Source organism: Microtus oregoni, unplaced genomic scaffold, assembly GCF_018167655.1.
Source record: "Microtus oregoni isolate MIOR12 unplaced genomic scaffold, Mior012 000001F_ref0000356, whole genome shotgun sequence".
Classification (NCBI taxonomy): Eukaryota; Metazoa; Chordata; class Mammalia; order Rodentia; family Cricetidae; genus Microtus; species Microtus oregoni.
Window position 1 is genome coordinate 17974569 of NW_024543060.1, and position 19725 is coordinate 17994293.

At 46.0% G+C, this 19725-nt stretch overlaps 1 protein-coding gene across 2 annotated transcripts in view; it reads left to right on the top strand.

Moving 5' to 3' along the window:
- Positions 1 to 19725, top strand: part of Vwa8 (von Willebrand factor A domain containing 8) — a 322040-nt gene that overhangs the window by 289851 nt on the left and 12464 nt on the right. For both annotated transcript variants that reach the window (XM_041665254.1, XM_041665244.1), the window contains exons 40-44: positions 1018 to 1126; positions 6710 to 6835; positions 8873 to 9031; positions 16556 to 16654; positions 17315 to 17553. In XM_041665254.1, coding sequence (XP_041521188.1) covers positions 1018 to 1126; positions 6710 to 6835; positions 8873 to 9031; positions 16556 to 16654; positions 17315 to 17553 — 732 coding nt within the window. The remainder of the gene's footprint in view (positions 1 to 1017; positions 1127 to 6709; positions 6836 to 8872; positions 9032 to 16555; positions 16655 to 17314; positions 17554 to 19725) is intronic.

Genomic DNA, 19725 nt, shown 5'->3' on the forward strand with positions numbered 1-19725 from the left:
TAGGAGATTGTCAAGACTAAACAGAAGAGGTACTGTTAAGAGGCAAAGTCTCATACACACATTCCCTTTTGTTCTTTAGAACAGCAAGGCAATAGGATTCAGAAGGGCGTCTGGGCTTGTCACCTTGGGGGGTGGCATTTGGATATTATAGTGGCCTTATCAGTGTTTACCTTTTTGATAGCCAGTGCTCTCAGAGTATTAGGTAGCAGCACGTGTCGAGTGTCGCTCTGTGCCTGTTACTGTGCTGCAGACTGGAGACTCGTGGTCTTATCGCAGACGTAAATGGAGTTCTGAGCTTCCACCCTTCCGACTGTAATTTTCCTGGTGTTTTACCTGAGATTGAAGAATAGATACCGCTCATTCTCCCTCATTTGAGATTCTTCTCCCGACCTCGGGTGATAAATAGACTTTATATATAATTTCAGCTATGCATATAGGTTCTGTGTCTACATATACACAAAAAAAATGTGAAGACTGTATCATGCTTAGGCTCTTGAGAGAGGAATTACTTATTCCTTTGTCCTGATATCAGCACCTTTAATATTTATAGGCATGCATGGAAATGTGTGTTAAATCAGTGCGCTATGGCTATCACATGGGAAAACTTCATTTTGTGAAACCCTCCTATTTAAGGTTAGCTTCAAATGGCTGTGCTTTGTTTTGACTTAAATGAACTATCTCTGAAGCCAGCAGAAGGCATCAGGTCCCCTGGAGCCACAGCTAAAGGCACTTGTGAGTCAACTGGTGTTTGCATGAGAGAAGTCACACATGCAGTACAGTCAGGGCTTCTTCCTTTGTCCTGGGGGACAGCTGGTTCAACAGTTACCAGTACACCTGTGGGCATTCCTATTCTTTAAATCTAGGGGCATTGCTGGTGACATCATCCCTTGCTTTTTCTCCTCGAAGTCATTCTGAGTCACCAAGGAATTGCTAGAGTCCTACCCGTATGCAAGCAAGGGTAAAAGGCTCCCACAAACACGGCGTAAGCAGCTGTCTTCTCTCCCCCTCTGGTTTCAGGCTAAAGGAGATCCAGATGAGCGAGTATGACGCCGCCACCTATGAGAGGTTTTCTGGCGCGGTCCAGCGGCAGGTGCATGCCCTTCGAGTCATCCTGGATAACTTACAGGTAGCCTTTCCTCGGACGTACACCAAAACAGCTGGGGAAAGTTATTTGTGCCCTGAGCAGTAGAAGCCATTTCAGGATCAACACATAAACTGTACTCACCCCAGGATTTTCTTAGCGAAGTTCTCCAAGGGAAAACAGCTGACCTCACCTTTCATCCTGTCCAGGAAGCGGAATTTTACCAGTAACCCTCCCAGACAGTGACTTCCTGACTCCCCTCGGGGAAGATCTATGGACATCTCACCTCTCCTGGAAGTTCACAGATAGAATTCTCTGCCCACAAATCATTTTACTGTTCCTGAAGAAGCAGAGGGACTGATTAGATCAGCCAGGGAATGCTTTCTCTATATCCTCACCACCTCTTTTTCCTGCCCTTCCCTGACCTAGCTTTTCCCTGTTTCACAATGCTCTCCATGCCTCAGGACCAGTAGAGCTTAAATAGTGACTAAGATACTTCAGCATTTCCTAAGGAGAAACTGTTTTTTCTGTTCAGCAAATTCCCTAACTGATTCATATTTTGTCCAGAGAGCAAAGCTTTGGAGGATTAGTGGGGGCAGTCGAGCCAGACTCTGCACTGCTCCCTTATATTTCCTTCCCCTGGAGTTTGATTTTGGTTGCCTTCAGTGTACTCTTTGGTATTGTTCTTTTGAAGGAATGCTCATCATGTTTTGCTAGATATTAGAGAGTGTGGTATAGCTGTAATCCTGTCTTAACCCAAAACTTTGAGACTTCCTTTTTATTTTATTTTATTTTTTATTTTTATTTTTATTTTTTTATTTTTTATTTTTTTTGATTTTCTAGACAAGGTCTCTCGTAGCTTTTGGTTCCTGTCCTGGAACTAGCTCTTGTAGACCAGGCTGGCCTTGAACTCACAGAGATCCGCCTGCCTCTGCCTCCCAAGGGCTGGGTTTAAAGGCGTGCGCCACCACCGCCCGGCCCTTTTTATTTTTTTGTTTTTATTGTTGTGTATGAATGAATGAAGAATGTCATACATATATGCAGTGCCCACAAACCGGAAGAGGATGTTGATCGCTAGGGGCAGTCTTCTGGAGACACTTTCCGCGCTCTTAGCCGCTGAGCCATTCTCCACCCTATGTCTTCATCTTTAAAAAGAGCTAAACTGTGCCAAAGCATGAGAAACTTTCATTTTCCAAGGAAAGAGCTCTACAAATGATTAACTAGACACCTAATTTCAAGATCTACAGGCTGTAGCAGTCCAGCTGAGAGAGCCATCACAGGCCCCTGGAATATGGATCTTTTGCCCCATTTTATAAATAATGAAACTAAAGACTACATAGGTAGCACAGTTTCTTGGGTCATGTGGTCAGTGATGCAGGGGTCAGAGCCCGAAGTCAGGCTCCTGTTACCTTCTTCTGACTCCAATATTCCATCCTACATGTAATTCTTATATACGATCGTTAGCCAGATGCCAACACAGCATTTGCTCATGTTGCCTGTTGAATCTATGTAGGCCATAGGGGGGCTGTTTTCAGGCAGGTCTATAGTCAGGTCATATTCATGAGGATGCTTAAAAGCAAAGCTACTGGCCAGGAATGGATGAGGCCTCATGTAAACTATAAAACCGCAGATTGTGGCCAAAACTTCGACCCCCTTCCTGCCCCCTTCAGCCAATCCTGTGACTGAGTAAACCCCTCCAGCTGTTTTGACGTTGCTGTGTAATCCCGGTAGCCATGGGTGTTTCCCCAGTGAGTGTGCAAAGTGTGGCCAGAAACCAGCAAGACAACGCTCCAATGCACAGCTTCAGTCCCACTCAAATTGGGTAACTTCATCACAGACAACTGCTTTTATAATAGCCAGTAGAAATTAAATTACTGGGGAAATATTATTAAAATTGAATACAAAATGCAGGACTCCCAGTGGGTGGAGACAGGGCCTTTGAGGCTCAGGCTAACCTCAAACTTTCCATCCTCCTGCCTCTGCCTCTTAAGTCTTGAGATCATAGGCAGATTTATGACTGTGTATATGCTTGTGCATCTATGCATGTGAGTGCAGTACCTGGAGAGATCAGAAATAGGGCTCAGATCCCTTTCTGGAGTTACCGGTAGCTGTGGGCCGCCTGACATGGATGCTGGAAACTGAACTTGAATCCTCTGCAAGAGCAGTAGGTGCTCTAACCATGGAACCATCTCTCCAGCCCCACACGGTGGTAACCTACAAGATAACAAACCGTGGTGCTCTGGTCACTTTACAGCAAGATCACTACAGATTTGATGGCTCATTTCTTTTGGTGCTAAATAATATCCCATTGCCAGAATACATCACAGTTTATGCATTTACATCTTGGTTGCTTCCCAGGTTTTGCAGTTCTGCATAAAACATATACAGATTTCTGTAAAGATGCAGGTTTCTTACTTGCTGTGTAAATACTAAAGCATGCAGTTGCTGGGTGGTAAGCGTGAGTTTGATTCTGCAGGAAATTGCCTAACTGTCTTCACACATGGCTGTAGCCTTTCCACCATCCCCCATTCTCGCCCACATTTGGTGCTATCAGAGTTTTGGATTCTGGCCATTCCTAGGCTTGGCGTGATATCTCACGGCTGTTTTAACCTGCAGTTCCCTAGTGATGCAGAGTGCTGGACATGTTTTCCCGTGCGCACTGAGCAGGGTCCTCAGTAAAGAAGGCATATTGTTAATTAAATGTCTGCCCTTTAAAAATGTTTATTCTTTGACAGTCTGATCATGTGCATAGTGTATTTTGATCATATGTCCCCACAGCCCTCCAACCCATCCTGCATGCCTGCACGCACACACATTTCTGAACTCCTTCCTCTCAAGTGTCCCTCCAGCTTTTGTGTCTTGTTTAGAGATTCACTGGGTTTACTAGGGGTTCCATGAGGATGGGTGTGTGGTTATTACCAGAGCATACCAGAGCATAAGCAACTTACCAATGCCTGTAGCACTGAAGAATAATTTTCCACAACCATGAACTGCCAATAGTTCCTCGGGCTAGAGTAGTGACCTCATGAGCCCTGCTGCCGTCCACGATGGAATGTTGACAGCCCCATCTTGTGTGTGTTGTGCAGGTAGCTGTAGCTGGTCTTAGTTCATGCTTGCAGTAGCTGTGGCATGTCCGTCATAGCACCTTCCCATCCTTCATCTCTACTGCAGCGTTCCTTCCCTGGGCCTTACGTGTGGTGATACAAATGTCCTGTACACAGTGAGCATTCAGCAGTCACATCAGCTGCCACCACCGATAAGAAGTTCTCTGAACATGGCTGAGCGTGTTCTGAACATAGCGCTAATCTGTGACTGTCAACATAAATATTTAGAACATAATTGGGCAGTTTGTCCATTTATTTAGCAAAACAGCAGGTTTTCCCCCCTTTTTTTTAAAAAAACTTGGATTTTAAGAGAATTTTATATATTATATATTTATATATTCCTTTATGAAAATTACAATGTTTGAATAATGGTATATTAATATAAACGTGAAATGAAGAAAGCTCCCAGATCACCAGCACGGATATTTTAGTTCTGGTGGGCAGTTGGCCCACATGCATATTCTCGTCAGGAATTCCATAAGTGTGTGGAAACAGGACGAACACACTGGGACAGAGCTTAGATCACGTAAAGTCTTGGTGAGATGTGTAGATACAGGTGTGGGAGGATGGTGCAAATCTAGTCTTCTAGCCTCCTTCCCCACTGTGTGATCAGAGGTCAGATGGACATTCTTCGCAGGCCACTCCCCTGAACCAGAGGTCAGGACTTGGTTTCCTCCTTTTCCTGTCATTCTGTTTGTTGTTGTTTGTTTTGTTTTTTTTGAGACAGAGTTTCTCTGTGTAGCCCTGGCTGTCCTGGAACTTTCTCTGTAGACCAGGCTGGCCTCAAACTCACAGATCCACCTGTCTCTGCCTCCCTTGTGCTGGGATTAAAGGCCTGCACCACCACCACCACCTGGCTTCTCCTGTCATTCTTGACTGGTTGGTCACGCCACAGGCTTCCTCTCAGACCTGACTTTCTTTGATGCTTGGAAGGCACCGCGCTGCAGAGCAGTGGCTGCCACTGCCTGTCGTCTTTGAGGACTGACTCTCACATGATCAGCAACTAGGAAAAGCAAGGAAAGGTCAATGTGAAGATGGTTGCAGTGCTTGGCTACCATCAAGCAGTACAGCGGTTGGATTATTGAGCTGGGTTCGGGGGAATATAGGGTCTGTATTAGTATAGAATCCTATGCAGTGTTAGATAACAGATGCACCATTGCTAAGCATCCATTCACTCATTTTCATGAATCAAAGACACCGACCTGAGGATTCCCCCACTCACCCCACTAGCTGCTCCATGACCATACTAGCCAGTGATGATTTCACTCCTGCATCTTATCAGCTTCTTTTGGTGATTTTTAGTGCCTGTCACGGCTGGAGTAAACTAAATCTAACCCCCTTTCTGTTACCGTAAAGCAAATATAAAATCCTCAAATTCTTACTATAATTCCATTCTTCTCTATATTTTGATTTGCATTTCCAAAGCTCCTTTGGTGTACATCCCAATGTAGCTGTGGTCATGGGCTCTCCCAATCCTGTGCCTTGACTGGGATGTTAGGATTTGTCTTGGTTACTGTTGATACGGTGAAGCACACAACCAAAAGCCACGTGGGGAGGAAAGGGTTTATTTGGCTTACTCTTCCAAGGCACTGTTTGTCATTGAAGAGGTCAGGGCAGGAACCTGGAAGCAAGAGTTGACACGGAGGCCATGGAAGGGTGCTCCTAAGCTTGCTCTTCATGGCTGGCTCCGCCATCTTCCTTACAGAACCCAGAGCCACCAGCCCAGGGATGGTATCAACCAAAGTGCGCAGGCAGCTCCCCCATCGATCACTAATTAAGAAAATGCCCTACAGGCTGCCTACAGCTGATCTTATGGAGGCATTTTTTTTTTCAGTTTGAAGTTCCCTCCTCTCAGATGACTTTAGCTTGTGTCAAGTTGGCACAAACTATCCAGGGTTCTTTATCATTTGACTGTCCTCTTGGGCAACCTGGCATAGTTGTAAGTTACCATGGCAAAGCATACATGGAAATACCTTTCAAAAAGTGATTCAGATGATTTCCAGATTTCAAGAAGCAGAGAGCCGCGTGGGGCACAGGCTGCTCCTGTCTCCCTCAGCTGTTTTAGTTTGCACTTAAGTCCCAGGAATTTGAATAACAAGGCTGCTGTCCAGAGGGAGAATGCTGAAGATCGGCTTACAGACTCTGGCTGTTAACAAGTTAAAGCTGATTATTTTGTTACCTCATAAATTCTCTAGGTTCTCTGTGACAGAAAATAGGTAAGAAATACGTCATCGTTACATTTCCAGACACTGAACTTTCCCCTGGGGTTCATTTGCATACTGTCTTCCTGTTCGTATGCCCTTTGTATTGTTCCGCGTGTTAAAACAATTACAACTGACAGCAGAACACAGCCAAAAAGTCTTTCTTGTGAGCAGAGCAGGGAACATGAGACGACATTCTTGCAGAACCATCTCCTACTGATAGGATCCCGGTGTGTTTCCTGTTATTCATGCACAGAAATGTGTCAGGGAACTACAGGTCAGAGTACATAAAGATTCATGCACATGTGTTTGTGACATTGCAGGCCAAAGGTAAAGAAAGACAGTGGCTAAGACACCAAGCTACTGGGGAACTAGACGATGCCAAGATCATTGATGGGCTGGCTGGAGAAAAAGCCATCTACAAACGTCGGGGTGATCTGGAACCTCAAGTAAGTAATGGGGAGCACTGAGCCTCAGATACACATAGTTCAGTCTTCTGTAGAGAGTTCATGAAATGTGTCAAAACATTAGCCCAGAATATACAACTACAGAAAGCATTCTGTAAGGACAGATAAATACAAATACAAAGTCTCATCAAGGCATGAAACACACGCACACAATATATATAGGATCATTTAAAAACACAGTTGATACAAGGGCCAGGCCTGGTGATACATTCTTTTAATCCCAAGACTCAGGAGGCAGAAGCTCTGTGAGTTCAAGGGCATCTTGATCTATACAGCGAGTTCCCGAACAGCCAGGGCTACATAAAGACACCCTATCTCAAAATCAGCTCAAAGGTAGGGTAGCCTTCATCAAATCTAGGGGGTCTTAGCAAGGATCAAACTGTGACCTACAGTCCAACCAGGCAGAGAAGTCCTGAAGATGCTAGTTCCTCGAGCTGAAGAAGGTAGTTCATGGAGTTAGTCTTGAGTAGACGGAAAGCCAGCCTTCCTACCCACCCAGCCCAGGCAACCTCAGAGGGAATAAGAGAACAAGTACTGACCACCGTATCCCGTCAGCAGAACCTCCAGAGAGCCACAATGTGGCTGCCTACAGGTCCACTCCCCAGATGCAGAGTGGGTACTCCATGGGCAGAGAAATGGGGACACTTGTTTGTGATCCAAGAGGATTCTTCAAGCAACAATCTCCGTGGTTTCCTGCTCTCCTGGAAGTCAGTCTGTTTTTAGAAAACAAGGAATTCTGCCCTGAGTTACACTAATTATAGTAAATAAGCTTTTGTCGTACGTAGTCAAATATTGAATGTTAGTGAACTCTGTGGTCTTGGACAATCAAACCTGCTGAGTAGCGGCTGAGAGCAGGGGCGCAGTGAGGAAGAGTGGGTGCACCACTGTGTTGAAATGTTTACTCGGAGTGGATCTGGTGGTAATTTGGGGGCTCTTATTCCTGTGCCTTTGCCACGAACCAACAGCTGCATTCCTTACTGAGTCACTGTGGTAAGCAAGCATTCGGACACATCTGTGACTTAGTCATGGACGTGTGTGCCCCCGCTTCTAACTGGGGCAGACTCAGCAAGTTTTAAAGGAATGTATTCAGCTGGCTTCCTGCTATTATCCTCTAAGCATCTATGGTGTTTACAGTTTTTATTGATCTAGCTTGTGTATGTGTGTGGGCCGTGCGTGCCACAGTGGGCATGTGGAAGTCAGGTCTCCCCTTCCACCGTGCAGCCCTGGGACTCGAACTCAGGTTGTCAGGCTTGATGGCACGTACCTTACCTACCAAGCCCTCTCACCGGACCCTATAGTATTTTCTTGAAATCATTAGTTCTGCTGATTATTTTTTATGCATGTCAGCAAGTATTTAACAGAATAATCTGGGATTTTTCTTATTTATTGCTACTGACAAACTTTTTTCTTTTTAATTTTCCACATTGGCAGATCTGGGCTCCAAACCAATCCCATGAGGTTTCACGTTTTAATCAGTAGTTTTTGCCAGACAGCAGCTCAATGCCACTTTAACTGCCAAGAAAAGAAAAAAGAAACACTAGTCCACTGGCAAAAAAAAAAAAAAAAAAAAAACTTAAAATTGAGCCGTTCTGAAAATGCTTCCTTACTTTCTTGGCCAGACTCCTCTCGCATAGCCGTGCCTTAGCAGGCTGGCCCCCTTCAACCCAGGTAGAGAATGATCTTCAAGTGACTGCGTAACAGATACAAGTGAAGCTGATGTCGGCTACCCTCCAATCACACATGCGCTCATGGGGCAGGCGGGGTGGGGGGCTGAGACATAGCGTAAATGGGGTTTCTAGCCCTCCAGGTCTGTATTTTTAAACCACTATTTTTAAACTGACAAGGCAGCTTTTACTGTATTTCAGGGGAAACGCTTCCCATGTGGTCCCTCTACCCACTGGGACAGCCCTGTGCAGGCCTGAGCCTGGGGCAGATCTGCCCACCTTGGGCTGGCACTGCAGAACTTGTGAGAACCCAGGATGGCCGCTGACCATGGTTTCCCTCCATTCCCTCCCTCAGCTGGGTAGCCCACAGCAGAAACCCAAGCGCCTGCGCCTGGTGGTAGATGTTTCCGGCAGCATGTACCGCTTCAACGGGGTGGACCGCCGGCTGGAGCGCTCCATGGAGGCCGTGTGCATGGTCATGGAAGCCTTCGAGAACTACGAGGAGAAGTTCAAGGTAACCGCACAGCACGAGCTGGGGATCACTTCTGCTCAGGAGTGAGTCAGCCGTGGTGCAGACTCCACCCAGAACCATGGACACTGGTTCATCGCCAGCTCGTTTGTCCGCAGGGAAAGTGGGCCGCTGCCTCCCCGTTGTAATAGTAACGTAATTGAAGGGCCTGGTAAACCTCTGGTTCCCACAGAGAAAAGCCTGCGACAAGCTGTGAATGCCGTTTCCTACAAACACCAAAGTCTGTTCTCAGGTTTCACTGGGCATCCTCATCCTAGCACTCCCCCCAGCTCCAGCCTTAGCACTGACACCCCATCACCAGCCAGGGTCTGTGCACAGCCTGGCAATGTCCTGTTCTCTGCTTTACTTTTTCTTTCCACACAAACAGTGAACAGACAATAATGAAGGAGAAATCAGCCTTCTGCTCATCCCCAGCTTCTCCTTCATTGTGCTAACAACTCCTCCATTTCAGAGGTCCAAGTGTAGGAGGGACTCCCTAGCCGCTGTGTTGCAGCGGCTGTGAGCCAGCTGATCGTGATCCCGCACAGGAAGGCCTGGCATCACAGCAGATACCAAAGGGAGACGTGGTGTGTACAAACACTGGGACAGACACACAGCCCAAACATAGGAACTCTAGATTTTGTGCTGGATCAAACAACCCTCGAGAGACAAACAATCGAGTCAGTTGCCTTAAGCCGGCTTTCCCATGCCATGTCTCTGTTGTATTCTACAAACAAGAATCAAATTGATGTGTCATTTGCTTAGGCTCCTTATGAAGGATGCAGCCCACTGGCCCTCCTGGGGTCCCTGGGCAAAGGAATGAGCGGCACCCAGCAGGAAGTACTGTGGGGCTGCAAGGCTCTCTACAGTGCAGGGGTCCAAATGCATGTAGCACGTGGCTTAGCATGAGAAAGAGTTCAAAGACTCACTCTGACAGGATGAGGACAGGCTGCTCAGAGGAGTACCATGGCGGCAGACAAGGCTCCTGTTGGAGGCAGAGGTGGCCAGTCTGTAAAGGGCTCCTGTTGGAGCAGGTGAGGCAGCAGGCTCCCGAGGATGCCATCAGCTTTTCCATCTCTTGCCCCACACCTCATGTGTGATTGCATCTTCATTTCTTTCTAAATAGAAAATGTGTATTTAGGGCTGGAGAGATGGCTCAGTGGTTAAGAGCACCGGCTGCTCTCCCAGAGGTCATGAGTTCAATTCCCAGCAACCACATGGTGGCTCACAACCATCTGTAATGAGATCTGGTGCCCTCTTCTAGTGTGTGGGCATACATGGAGGCAGAATGTTGTATACACAATAAATAAATAAATTAAAAAAAATTATAAAAAAAAAAAAGAAAGAAAATGTGTATTTAAATCATTTTGACCCCTGATGGCCAGTGGGTGTCTAGACAGCTATGGACCAGTATAAATAACCTCAGCCCTCCTGGTGTTCAGAAGGGCCTGGGTTTGAACCTGCCCCAACATCTGTTTCTCCAGCTCTTTCCGAGTCTTCCTCCATCCTTGCATATTGCAGACTGTCAGATTGCCATGTCTGAGGTGTGATTGGCCACAGGCCCTCCCGTCTCTGCTGAGGCCCCAAGGCCCCCTCTGTAGGGGATAGGAGGGTGACAGAGTCACAAACTCTGTGAGTGCTTTTCCTGTTTCTAAGTATTTGAGGGCACACGAGGAAAAGGTGCACATAGTACAAAGAAAGAGGAGGAAGAAGTGAGACTCGCTCTGTCCCCTCAGACTCCAGCCGCATCGGTGGATTTTTCCTCATTTAGAAATACTTGATTTTTTTTTTTTGGTCTGTTTTTAGAAATAGTTGATATTCCTTATGTCATCATTATTCCGTACTTTCAGCTTCTTGTTCTTGAAAGAAGAAAAGGTCCAGTAATAATTACTGTGAGTCCGTAACTTCCTCAGAAAACAGAGAGTGACTCATAAGCAGATGATGGTTATGGAGTTCCCAGGGTAGCATCACACGCTGTCTTTAGGATCTAGCCATGTGCTCTGAAGCTCCTACCTCAGCTCAGTCTTCTGCAGTCAGCCCGGGGCTGTGAAGGCATCGACTCTGCGTTTGCCTCTCAGCCTTCAGCAGCCCCACCCCCTTTGGTGGTCTGTGTGCTCCCCATCCCTCTTGGCATCTGCTTGTGTTGTGCTTGGCTAGAGTTCAGTGCTGACTTGTGGGTCATTACAGTCTGTCCTGGGGGCTCACTCAAGAGTCTGGAATCTGCCTTCTCTTATTCCCCATTAGCACAGCCTGTGCCAAACCGCAGGGACCCTCGAGCATGAGAGTTTCTGAGACGGAAAGGTAATTCAGCAGCATGACATTCGCTGAGCCACTTGAAGTCTTTAAAGTACCTCCTAGTGTTCAAGCAGCTGACTTCACATCTTCCCAGTACAGCAGTTTCCTGACGTCAGCATCAGCTCCAAGCTGGTGATCAGCCACATCCCGCGGTCCGCATGGCACTTGGAATGCTGTTGGTTGTATAAACCGGTCTCTTTCCTTCCCTTTGACTTCACTCAAGTTTGCTCTTTTCTCCAAGCTCCTGGGAGTTTTCATTGTCATCTTAAAATAGACTTTCTTTTCAAAGTACTCCAGTAACACCAAAAGCCTGGTGACTATTTTTCAGCGAAACATTCAAAGAACAGTATCGGAAAAATAGGTTTATTCTCTCATCAGGAGTTGGACTTTGGAGAGACAATAACTTAAGATAGAGTATTTCTATGAAGGTATGTATGTAAGCCATGCTCTGAGGCAAATGGTGTAAAGGAAGCCAATGGGAAGCCTGTGGGGTTAGGGACCCCTACCCCCAGCTCTGCTAAAACGGCCGCACATACCTTGATTCCGCACTGTGTTGCATGATGTGGATTTCATACAGTTTTTCATTTGGAGAAAGGATTCCATAGCTAAGACATGTTAAATGCAAGGCAGCATTAGGAAAGCTCTGTTGCGGGCTTGGGATGCAGCTTGGGTTCTGGTCTCCTTCTGCTGCAGCGACAAACACCAAGACCAGAAGCACTGTAGGGAGGAGCAGCGTGTTTGGCTCACACTCCCAGGTCTCCGTCCACTGAGGGAGTCGGGGCAGGAACCATTGAGGAATGCTGCTTATGGCTGTGCTCAGCTTTCTTATACAGCCCAGCTTCCTCTGTCTAGGTATGGAGCTATCTACAGAGCTGGGTCCCCCATCGGCCAGTTGCTCACAGTCAGGACCCCAGACCAGGCTGTTCTTCAACAGAGGTCCTCTCTTCCTGGGTTAGTGATAAGGCTAACCAGGACACCTAGCCTATATACAAGGTCCTAGGTTTTGTCCTCAATACAGAAAAAAATAAAAAAGAAAGCCACTATTCTAGAACCAATTCCTGAGTCATGTTCCTTATAACTCTGAGGACTTTCCCTACGTAGAAAGTGCGGTTAATCTTCACCTCCCTTGTAGGAATCATTCTCCCCTCGACAGACGAATACAAGACACAGTGCTCCTCAGACTGTGGGAAGCCGGCTTTCCATTCCTTCTCTTGGGTATTAAATTGGCATATAACCTTAGAGCTAGGGATCATTTTCACCATCCCCTTTCCACAGCTGAGAAAACCAAGATTCAGAGAAGTTAAATACTTGGCCCAGTCCACACCATGAGACAGTAAAATGCCAGGACTTTTAACCCCATGTTTGAGGATCTTTCTTACTTTTTTATCCTATATTTTTCTGTTTTACTTATGCCCAAACTTATGCCAAGTCAGTATTTTCAGCAATTCACTCAAAAGTAAGCCTATTTTACCATCTTTTATCTTCTACGTTTAATATCTCACCATGCAAATGTGGTGTGGTAGACATGATTTCTTTGATGGTATCTTGGTCAGGAAGGCTGTGTTACTTCCCAGAAGACTATAGAAAGATGACTCACCGAGAGATGCCTGCTGAGAAATCCCTTCCTTTACACACTTAGCTGAGTGCCTGTAATTCCTCCCTTCCCAGTGCCTTGAGGACATTCCTTGAGTTTACATATGGAGACTAGTCATCCTATCTGGTTTAGACTCTGAGTATATTTGTGCTACTAACCAGAGATAGGACTCCCCCCAAAAAATGCATGGTTTGCTGAATCCGTTCAGAATGGACTCAGTAGTTGACATAGAAGTATTGGTCACGAGACACCAAAAGTTTAAGGAGAGATGTAGGAAAAGCTTGGGGAATCGCTCGCTGTTTCTCTGTAGTGTCTTGGATTAACAGATGCAGATCTGTGTCTTCACTGAGACATGTTTTTGCTTTCTATTTGTTATACCTTCCTCTAAAGGAATGAGGCTTTCAAAACAAACCTAGCAAGGGGATCCAAACAAACTGTAAAGCAAAGAAGCATTAGAGAGAGGCCTACTCAACAGCTGTCATCTAGTATTTATGCTGAATGCTAAGGACCGGACTCCTCGAAGATTTCCAGGATAATTTGTGAGCCACTTAGAAAAATTACAGCCTTAACATAGGGTGGTTGATAGGGACAATGAGGCTCTTGTTTTTTTTTTTTTTTTTTTTTTTTGGATTTTTCGAGACAGGGTTTCTCCGTAGCTTTTTTTGGTTCCTGTCCTGGAACTAGCTCTTGTAGACCAGGCTGGCCTCGAACTCACAGAGATCCACCTGCCTCCGCCTCCCGAGTGCTGGGATTAAAGGCGTGCGCCACCACCGCCCAGCGAGGCTCTTGTTTTTTGAATCCTGTGCTACTCCAGGGAAACGTGTGTGGCCTGTCCCAACAGTTTACATGATGGTACTGGCAGGGCCCAGCCTGAGTGAACAGTAGAGACAAGAGTTAGAGAATGGAAATGAATGACTTCAGCTTGTGATACCACACTCCTGTTATGCTGAGGCAGGAAAATCATGAGCTTGAAGCTAGCCTGGGCTACATAATCTCACACAAATAAGAACAGAGTGGGTTCATACATGTTTTCCTTGAACTCAGACAGTTCTAAGGAGAAGGAAATTATTGTTTAAACATGTTGAGATACATTATTATCTAATCCCTACCACCTCTTAAAAGGGAGGAAGAAACAGAGTCATTCCTGCCGCAGTGCAGCGTGGGAATCAGCTCCTTCCCTCTGTGTGAGTCCCTCCTAGGTACTTGAGCACCCTAGGGGTACAGGCCTAGGCCCAGCTACTCAGGTGGGAGCTTTGCAGGTTCCAACCCACCTGGATACCAGTGATTTTAGAGCTAGCCTGAAATACTTAGTAAGACCCTCTCTCAAAAAAGAGGACTAGAGATAGAACACAGTGGTAAAGTGCTTACCTAGCATAGCTGAGGCCCTGGCTCAATGCGTGGTCCCGCAAAAAGTGGGGGGAGAAAGCAAAGCATACATAACCCCTCAGCTCCTGCTTAGCTCTCCACTGACCAAGCCCTCCCCGGGGTGGTGAACATGGGACCTGGGGCCAGGCCTTCATCTAACGTCTAACCACCCTGATGAATGTCCCACCTCTTCTCTCAGGTCCTTCATGGGCTCCTTTCTTAGGTCTGCCTTCCTAGAGCAGGCTCAGATGGTGTACGTATATCAAGGTCTATGGGGCAGCCAGACGGGACCAGAGGCCAGATCTCCCTGTATTGCTGTGTTCCACAAGCTTCAAGGAAGCCACATACTCATAATTTGATCCTGGCTTCACAGGTCCTTAAGATGTAACATTTATCAGAGTAGGAGATAAGAGCATGTTTCACCTGGAAATTTGTAGCCAGATTTATAGTTTTCAAAGGTTTAGCCATCCTGTGTAGCCCTCCGGTTATATCCTCCTGGGAATGGATACAATGTCCTCATCTCCAGCATCATCTCCACAGCACACAGTTTCAGCCCATTGGAAGTGGAACTGTCTTTCCTAGATAACACTTCCTGTTTTAACATGGGGCACTTTCACTAGGAATTTTTCTGCTTCCCATTTCAGACGTGGCAGCCTTCATTATGTTAGATTGTGTTTGTCATCTGGCTTAGGCAAAACAGCATTCTGGTTTCTAGATTGTAAAAGAATGCAGCCCACAAACCAAAGGCGAGCTGATAGTGGCCCACGTGGTTTGCAGGCTCTCAGGGCGTTTCTGTGGGAACTATGCTCGACATTGTCGCAGAGGGGAAGCACGGAAGACCCTGCCTTAAAGAGCTTATTTTCAGAGGCGCAGATAGGGAACCTAGTGGGGGCTTACAGGAGGGGTTTGGAGGATAGCTGATGGTTAATACCAGACTGTCAAATATCCCAAATGTCCCCTAAAGTCTTCATCCCCAGACCATACTAATTTCCTTACAGATACTTCAGTTGCCAAGTGTCCCATATCTTCACAAAATGTTTTTAATAGAGGTGAGAGATTCGGAGGGACAGTAGGAGGGGTCAGAGAGGTAGTGGGAGGGGTCATAGAGACAGTAGGAGGGTTCAGAGAGATAATGGGAGGAGTCAGAGGGACAGTGGGAGTGGCAAAGACTGACCTCTGACTCATTTTCAAATTCTGGCTCCCAGCGCTGACCTCTTCTTAACAGTCAGGGACTTTTTTCATGTGCCCAGAAGATAGAGAATTAAAAAGCTTCCTAAACTGAAAGATGCATGCCATACATTAACAAGTGGAAGGAAAAGCATATTATACAGTCACATGGTCAATATCATCCAGAGTTCTGTTGGTGCTGATGTGTTTGCTTGTGACTCTGCAGCTCGGCATGTCCTTTAGAAGAACTAAACGCCAAGGGTCCTGTCATAGAATGCGTTCAGAGGTTAGCTTAAGTATGATTGTGGATAATTTTGACCTTTTTGTGCTTTAATTTCTATGAGGGTGTTTTACTTTTAGAAATTAGAGGTGTATGCTTCTCTGTTGGGGCTCTGAGGAAGGGGCAGCTTCAGGCTGTGCTTCTTGGTAGAATTGAGTTGCTCCTAATCATGGACAGAGGTCCCTTTTCCTGGACTCTCAACTTCTGGGGGCTACTGATGCTCTTGTCCAGGATCCCCTCCATCTCTGTCATAGTTAACTCCTTCTTGTCAGATCTCCCTGACGCTTTACATCTTCCCTTTCTATCAGCAGCCAGGAAACCACTCTGCATCGAAAGGGCTCTGTGTGATTAGGTTAGGACCACTAGATAACCTCCCTTCTGATTAACTCATAGCCAAGTAAACTTAATTACATCGGCAGAATCCTTTTTGTCATGGAAGTTAATGTAATCTTAAGTGATATCCCATTATGTTTACCAGATTTGACCGCAATTATGGAGAGAGTATAGAGAACACAGATATGGCAGCTGGAATTCTGCTTTATACTGTATGTGTGCTTCTTACACAGTCTCCCTTGAGACTTACACATGAAATTTGGGGTAGCCCCTAAAATCCTCATCATACTTCCCACCTCTTGCCCAGGGGCCGAGATCTCAGAGGAAGGTGGACTCAAACAGAATGAGTCCACGATGGTTTGCCTTTGTGGATAGTGCAATCTGCCTCTCTTTCTGCATTCCTTTATGGCCAAACGTTGAACTTGGAACAATCCAGAGTCTAGAGGACCAAGGATCATTCTGCTGCTGACTGACTCCCATGCTCTCTTGTGTGTAGTACGACATCGCTGGACACTCAGGAGATGGCTACAACATTCGCCTTGTTTCAGCTAACAAAATCCCCAAGGATAACAAGCAAAGACTAGAAATTCTGAAGGTAAATTCATTCTGTTCCTTCTATAGTGTGAGAATCTGTGTCAGATAAAAGCTAGGAGGCGTCACTGAAGAAGCAGTAGATATACATGCTCAAGCACTGAATAGAAGCCCTCTTTCCTGTTTAAATCCCCTTTCCACTAACTAAATTTAAACTTTCCCTGTGCATTTTCAGAGTAATCAGTGTTTTGTTGAGTTTGAGCATCTAAGATCAGAACTCCTCATAATCAGACAGACATTTTCCATAAAAAGGAAAGAATAGCCCTTTAGGGTATTCTGTTTTCTAAATCTTATATTTCTCTTAGTCTTTTTGAATGATAAGTTCAGTTTCACATGGTTAACTCTGCAGTAGACATCATGATTTTGAAATGGATTTACTCCTTTGCTAGTGGAAACAGTGTTTGCATTTCAAATTAACTGTGCACTGGAACTTCAGCCTGTTCCTCATTTTCTCCTTCTTCTTGCCCTTCTTCAGGGTAATCCATATTTCCTTGCTTTAAATAGAAGGTTGGGTTTTAAAAGAGTCCATTGTGAACACTTGGGAACCTGCTGTTTGTAAGGAACATCAGCCCCCCACACTGGCACGCCGGCAGTAGAAAAGCCATGTTTGTGAAAAGGAGTTAGTTGCTCACCCATGGCTTGTGTGCCCTGCTCTTCCCTCCAGACCATGCATGCCCACTCGCAGTTCTGCATGAGCGGGGACCACACCCTCGAGGGGACAGAACACGCCATCAAGGACATTACCAAAGAAGAAGCTGATGAATACTTTGTTATCATCCTAAGCGACGCCAATCTGTCGCGATATGGAATAAACCCTGCCCGGTTCGCCCAGATCCTAACAAGTGACCCTCAAGTTAATGCCTTTGCCATTTTTATTGGCTCCTTAGGGGACCAAGCAGCCAGGTAAGCATTGTCGCGGCAGACAGCAGGTATAGTAAACATTTGGCACGTTTGCTTCTCAGACCTCAGCCTGAGGGGCTGGGGAGGGCAGGTAGAACAGGGTCTAGGGTGTCTAATGTTGCTCCTGGGGTGCACAATGCCCCAGCTTGTTTGGGCAAGGAACATGATGCTCTAGGCTTTTTTGGACAAGAATTTATTATTTTAATTGTTTTATAAAATAATTATCAAATTGATTCCCCCCAATAAATTAGACAGTATTTTATAGATTAGGTACTTTACAGAGACCCCAGCCCAGTCTAATCAGTTTGTGTTCAAATTGTATTCAAAACAGTAAATAGAGTGAGCTGTGGTTGTAGCTCAGTGGTAGAACACTTGCCTAGCATGCATGAGGTCCCAGGTTCAATTCGCAGCATTGCGCAAAATAAAAAAATGAAGGAACCCAACAACAGTAAATTCCCCAGCATAGCAAAACCTGTATTCATCTCTCGGTAGTGTGTGTGTGTGTGTGTGTGTGTGTGTGTGTGTGTGTGTGTGTGGTGTGTAAACAGATACCGTCTCAGTCACTGCTCTATCACTGTGAAGAGATACTAAGACCAAGGCAACTCTTGTAAAGAAAGCAGGTAACTGGGGCTTGCGTATGGTTCTGTGGTTTAGTCTATGGCCGTCATGGTAGGAAGCAGATAGGCATGGTGCTGGAAGAGTAGTAGAGAGCTAGATCAAGGGCCTATGGGGCCATCCTCATTCATACCACCACAGATGTATGGAGACTTACGTAAGCATATGTATACATATCCTCTAAGCAAACTTCTGTAAGTGAATAAGTATACATTTAGACATGTGTATACATCAGGCTACATGTATGTGCCACATGTATGTATGTAAATCTGTGTCTCGCTGGAGAGACCAGTAGGTGAGACCCCGTGGACACAAAGGAAGACTGTGTATGTGTGGTTTATGCTATAGTGAACATGCTACATGGTAACTGTAGGAATTTATAGTCAGACAGCCAGTGCCTCGGGGATGACCCAAAAGGAGAGACCAGGAAACACTCCCATAACTTAAAAACACTGACAGAAAGCATTTGTGGTTTTCTTTGCCTGACATACTCATAAAAGGCAGAAAAAAACAACTATTCTGTCTTACAGAGGGCCTGCCTCCACTTCTGCTTCTGCTATGCTGTGCTCTGCGGTACAGACCCTCATCAGCCAGGGGGGTCCAGCCCCATGGATGCTGCCGTGTCCACAGTGAGCTTGAGAACAGATTCCGTATCATAGACTCATGCTCACTTAGTGCAGCTGACTGCTCACACTTCTCTCACTTTTATGCGTTAGCACTTCACATTTTCTGGAAGCTTCCAGTGCTGAAAGCCTTCTCTGTCCACATTTGCCCAGCACCAGCCCAGCGTTGGGCAGGCAGCAAGCTCAACAAATGCTGGCTGAGCTGAAGCGGGCATTTTTTTCTTTCTAGTGAACAGATCCTGTTGGAATACTTAAGAAAGCACAATAATACCCTTGTGGTTTCCCGGGGAAATGGTCCAACATCCACTGGCAAAAGACAGAGTACAGACTTAGCTGGTCTGCCCGGCATGCCAAATCCATGATCCTACACAGAGTGGCTGACTTTTATTAAATGTCATTCCAAAACCAAACTTGGTTGGTACAATGAAAGACGGTATTCTTTTCAATACATCTGTCTCACCGTCTTATTGCCTTCAAAGATGGCCTTTTGTTCCAGACAATAAATAGGCATTTTTTTTTAAAAATTACCATGAGCCTGCTCGACCTGGGAATCATCAAAGCAGAAGTCGGATAATGTAGATTGTATTTCATGTTCTGTGATGGGGGAAGAACAAGAGACGCACTTGGGGACTTGACTGCGCAATGAGTTGGAGGCCTATTTTCTAAGAAAGGAGAAACTTTTGGAAGTACAGTGTGAGGCCACATTACGCAGCCAGACGCAGGTGAGCTAATTCCAGATGGGCCCCTTGGGCACCGTCCTTTCACGGGAGAACAGCAGAGCAGGAACAGAAAGCACTTCAGAACCACTCATTTCTCCCAGAAAAGAGCTTCCCTTGGGCTCCCTGCTTTCCTGGGCCTTTCATTGCCCTGTGACAGCCAGTTCGATTGCAGGCAAGGCAGGAGAAAGTGAAAACACGCTGTTGTAAGACCCCCATTT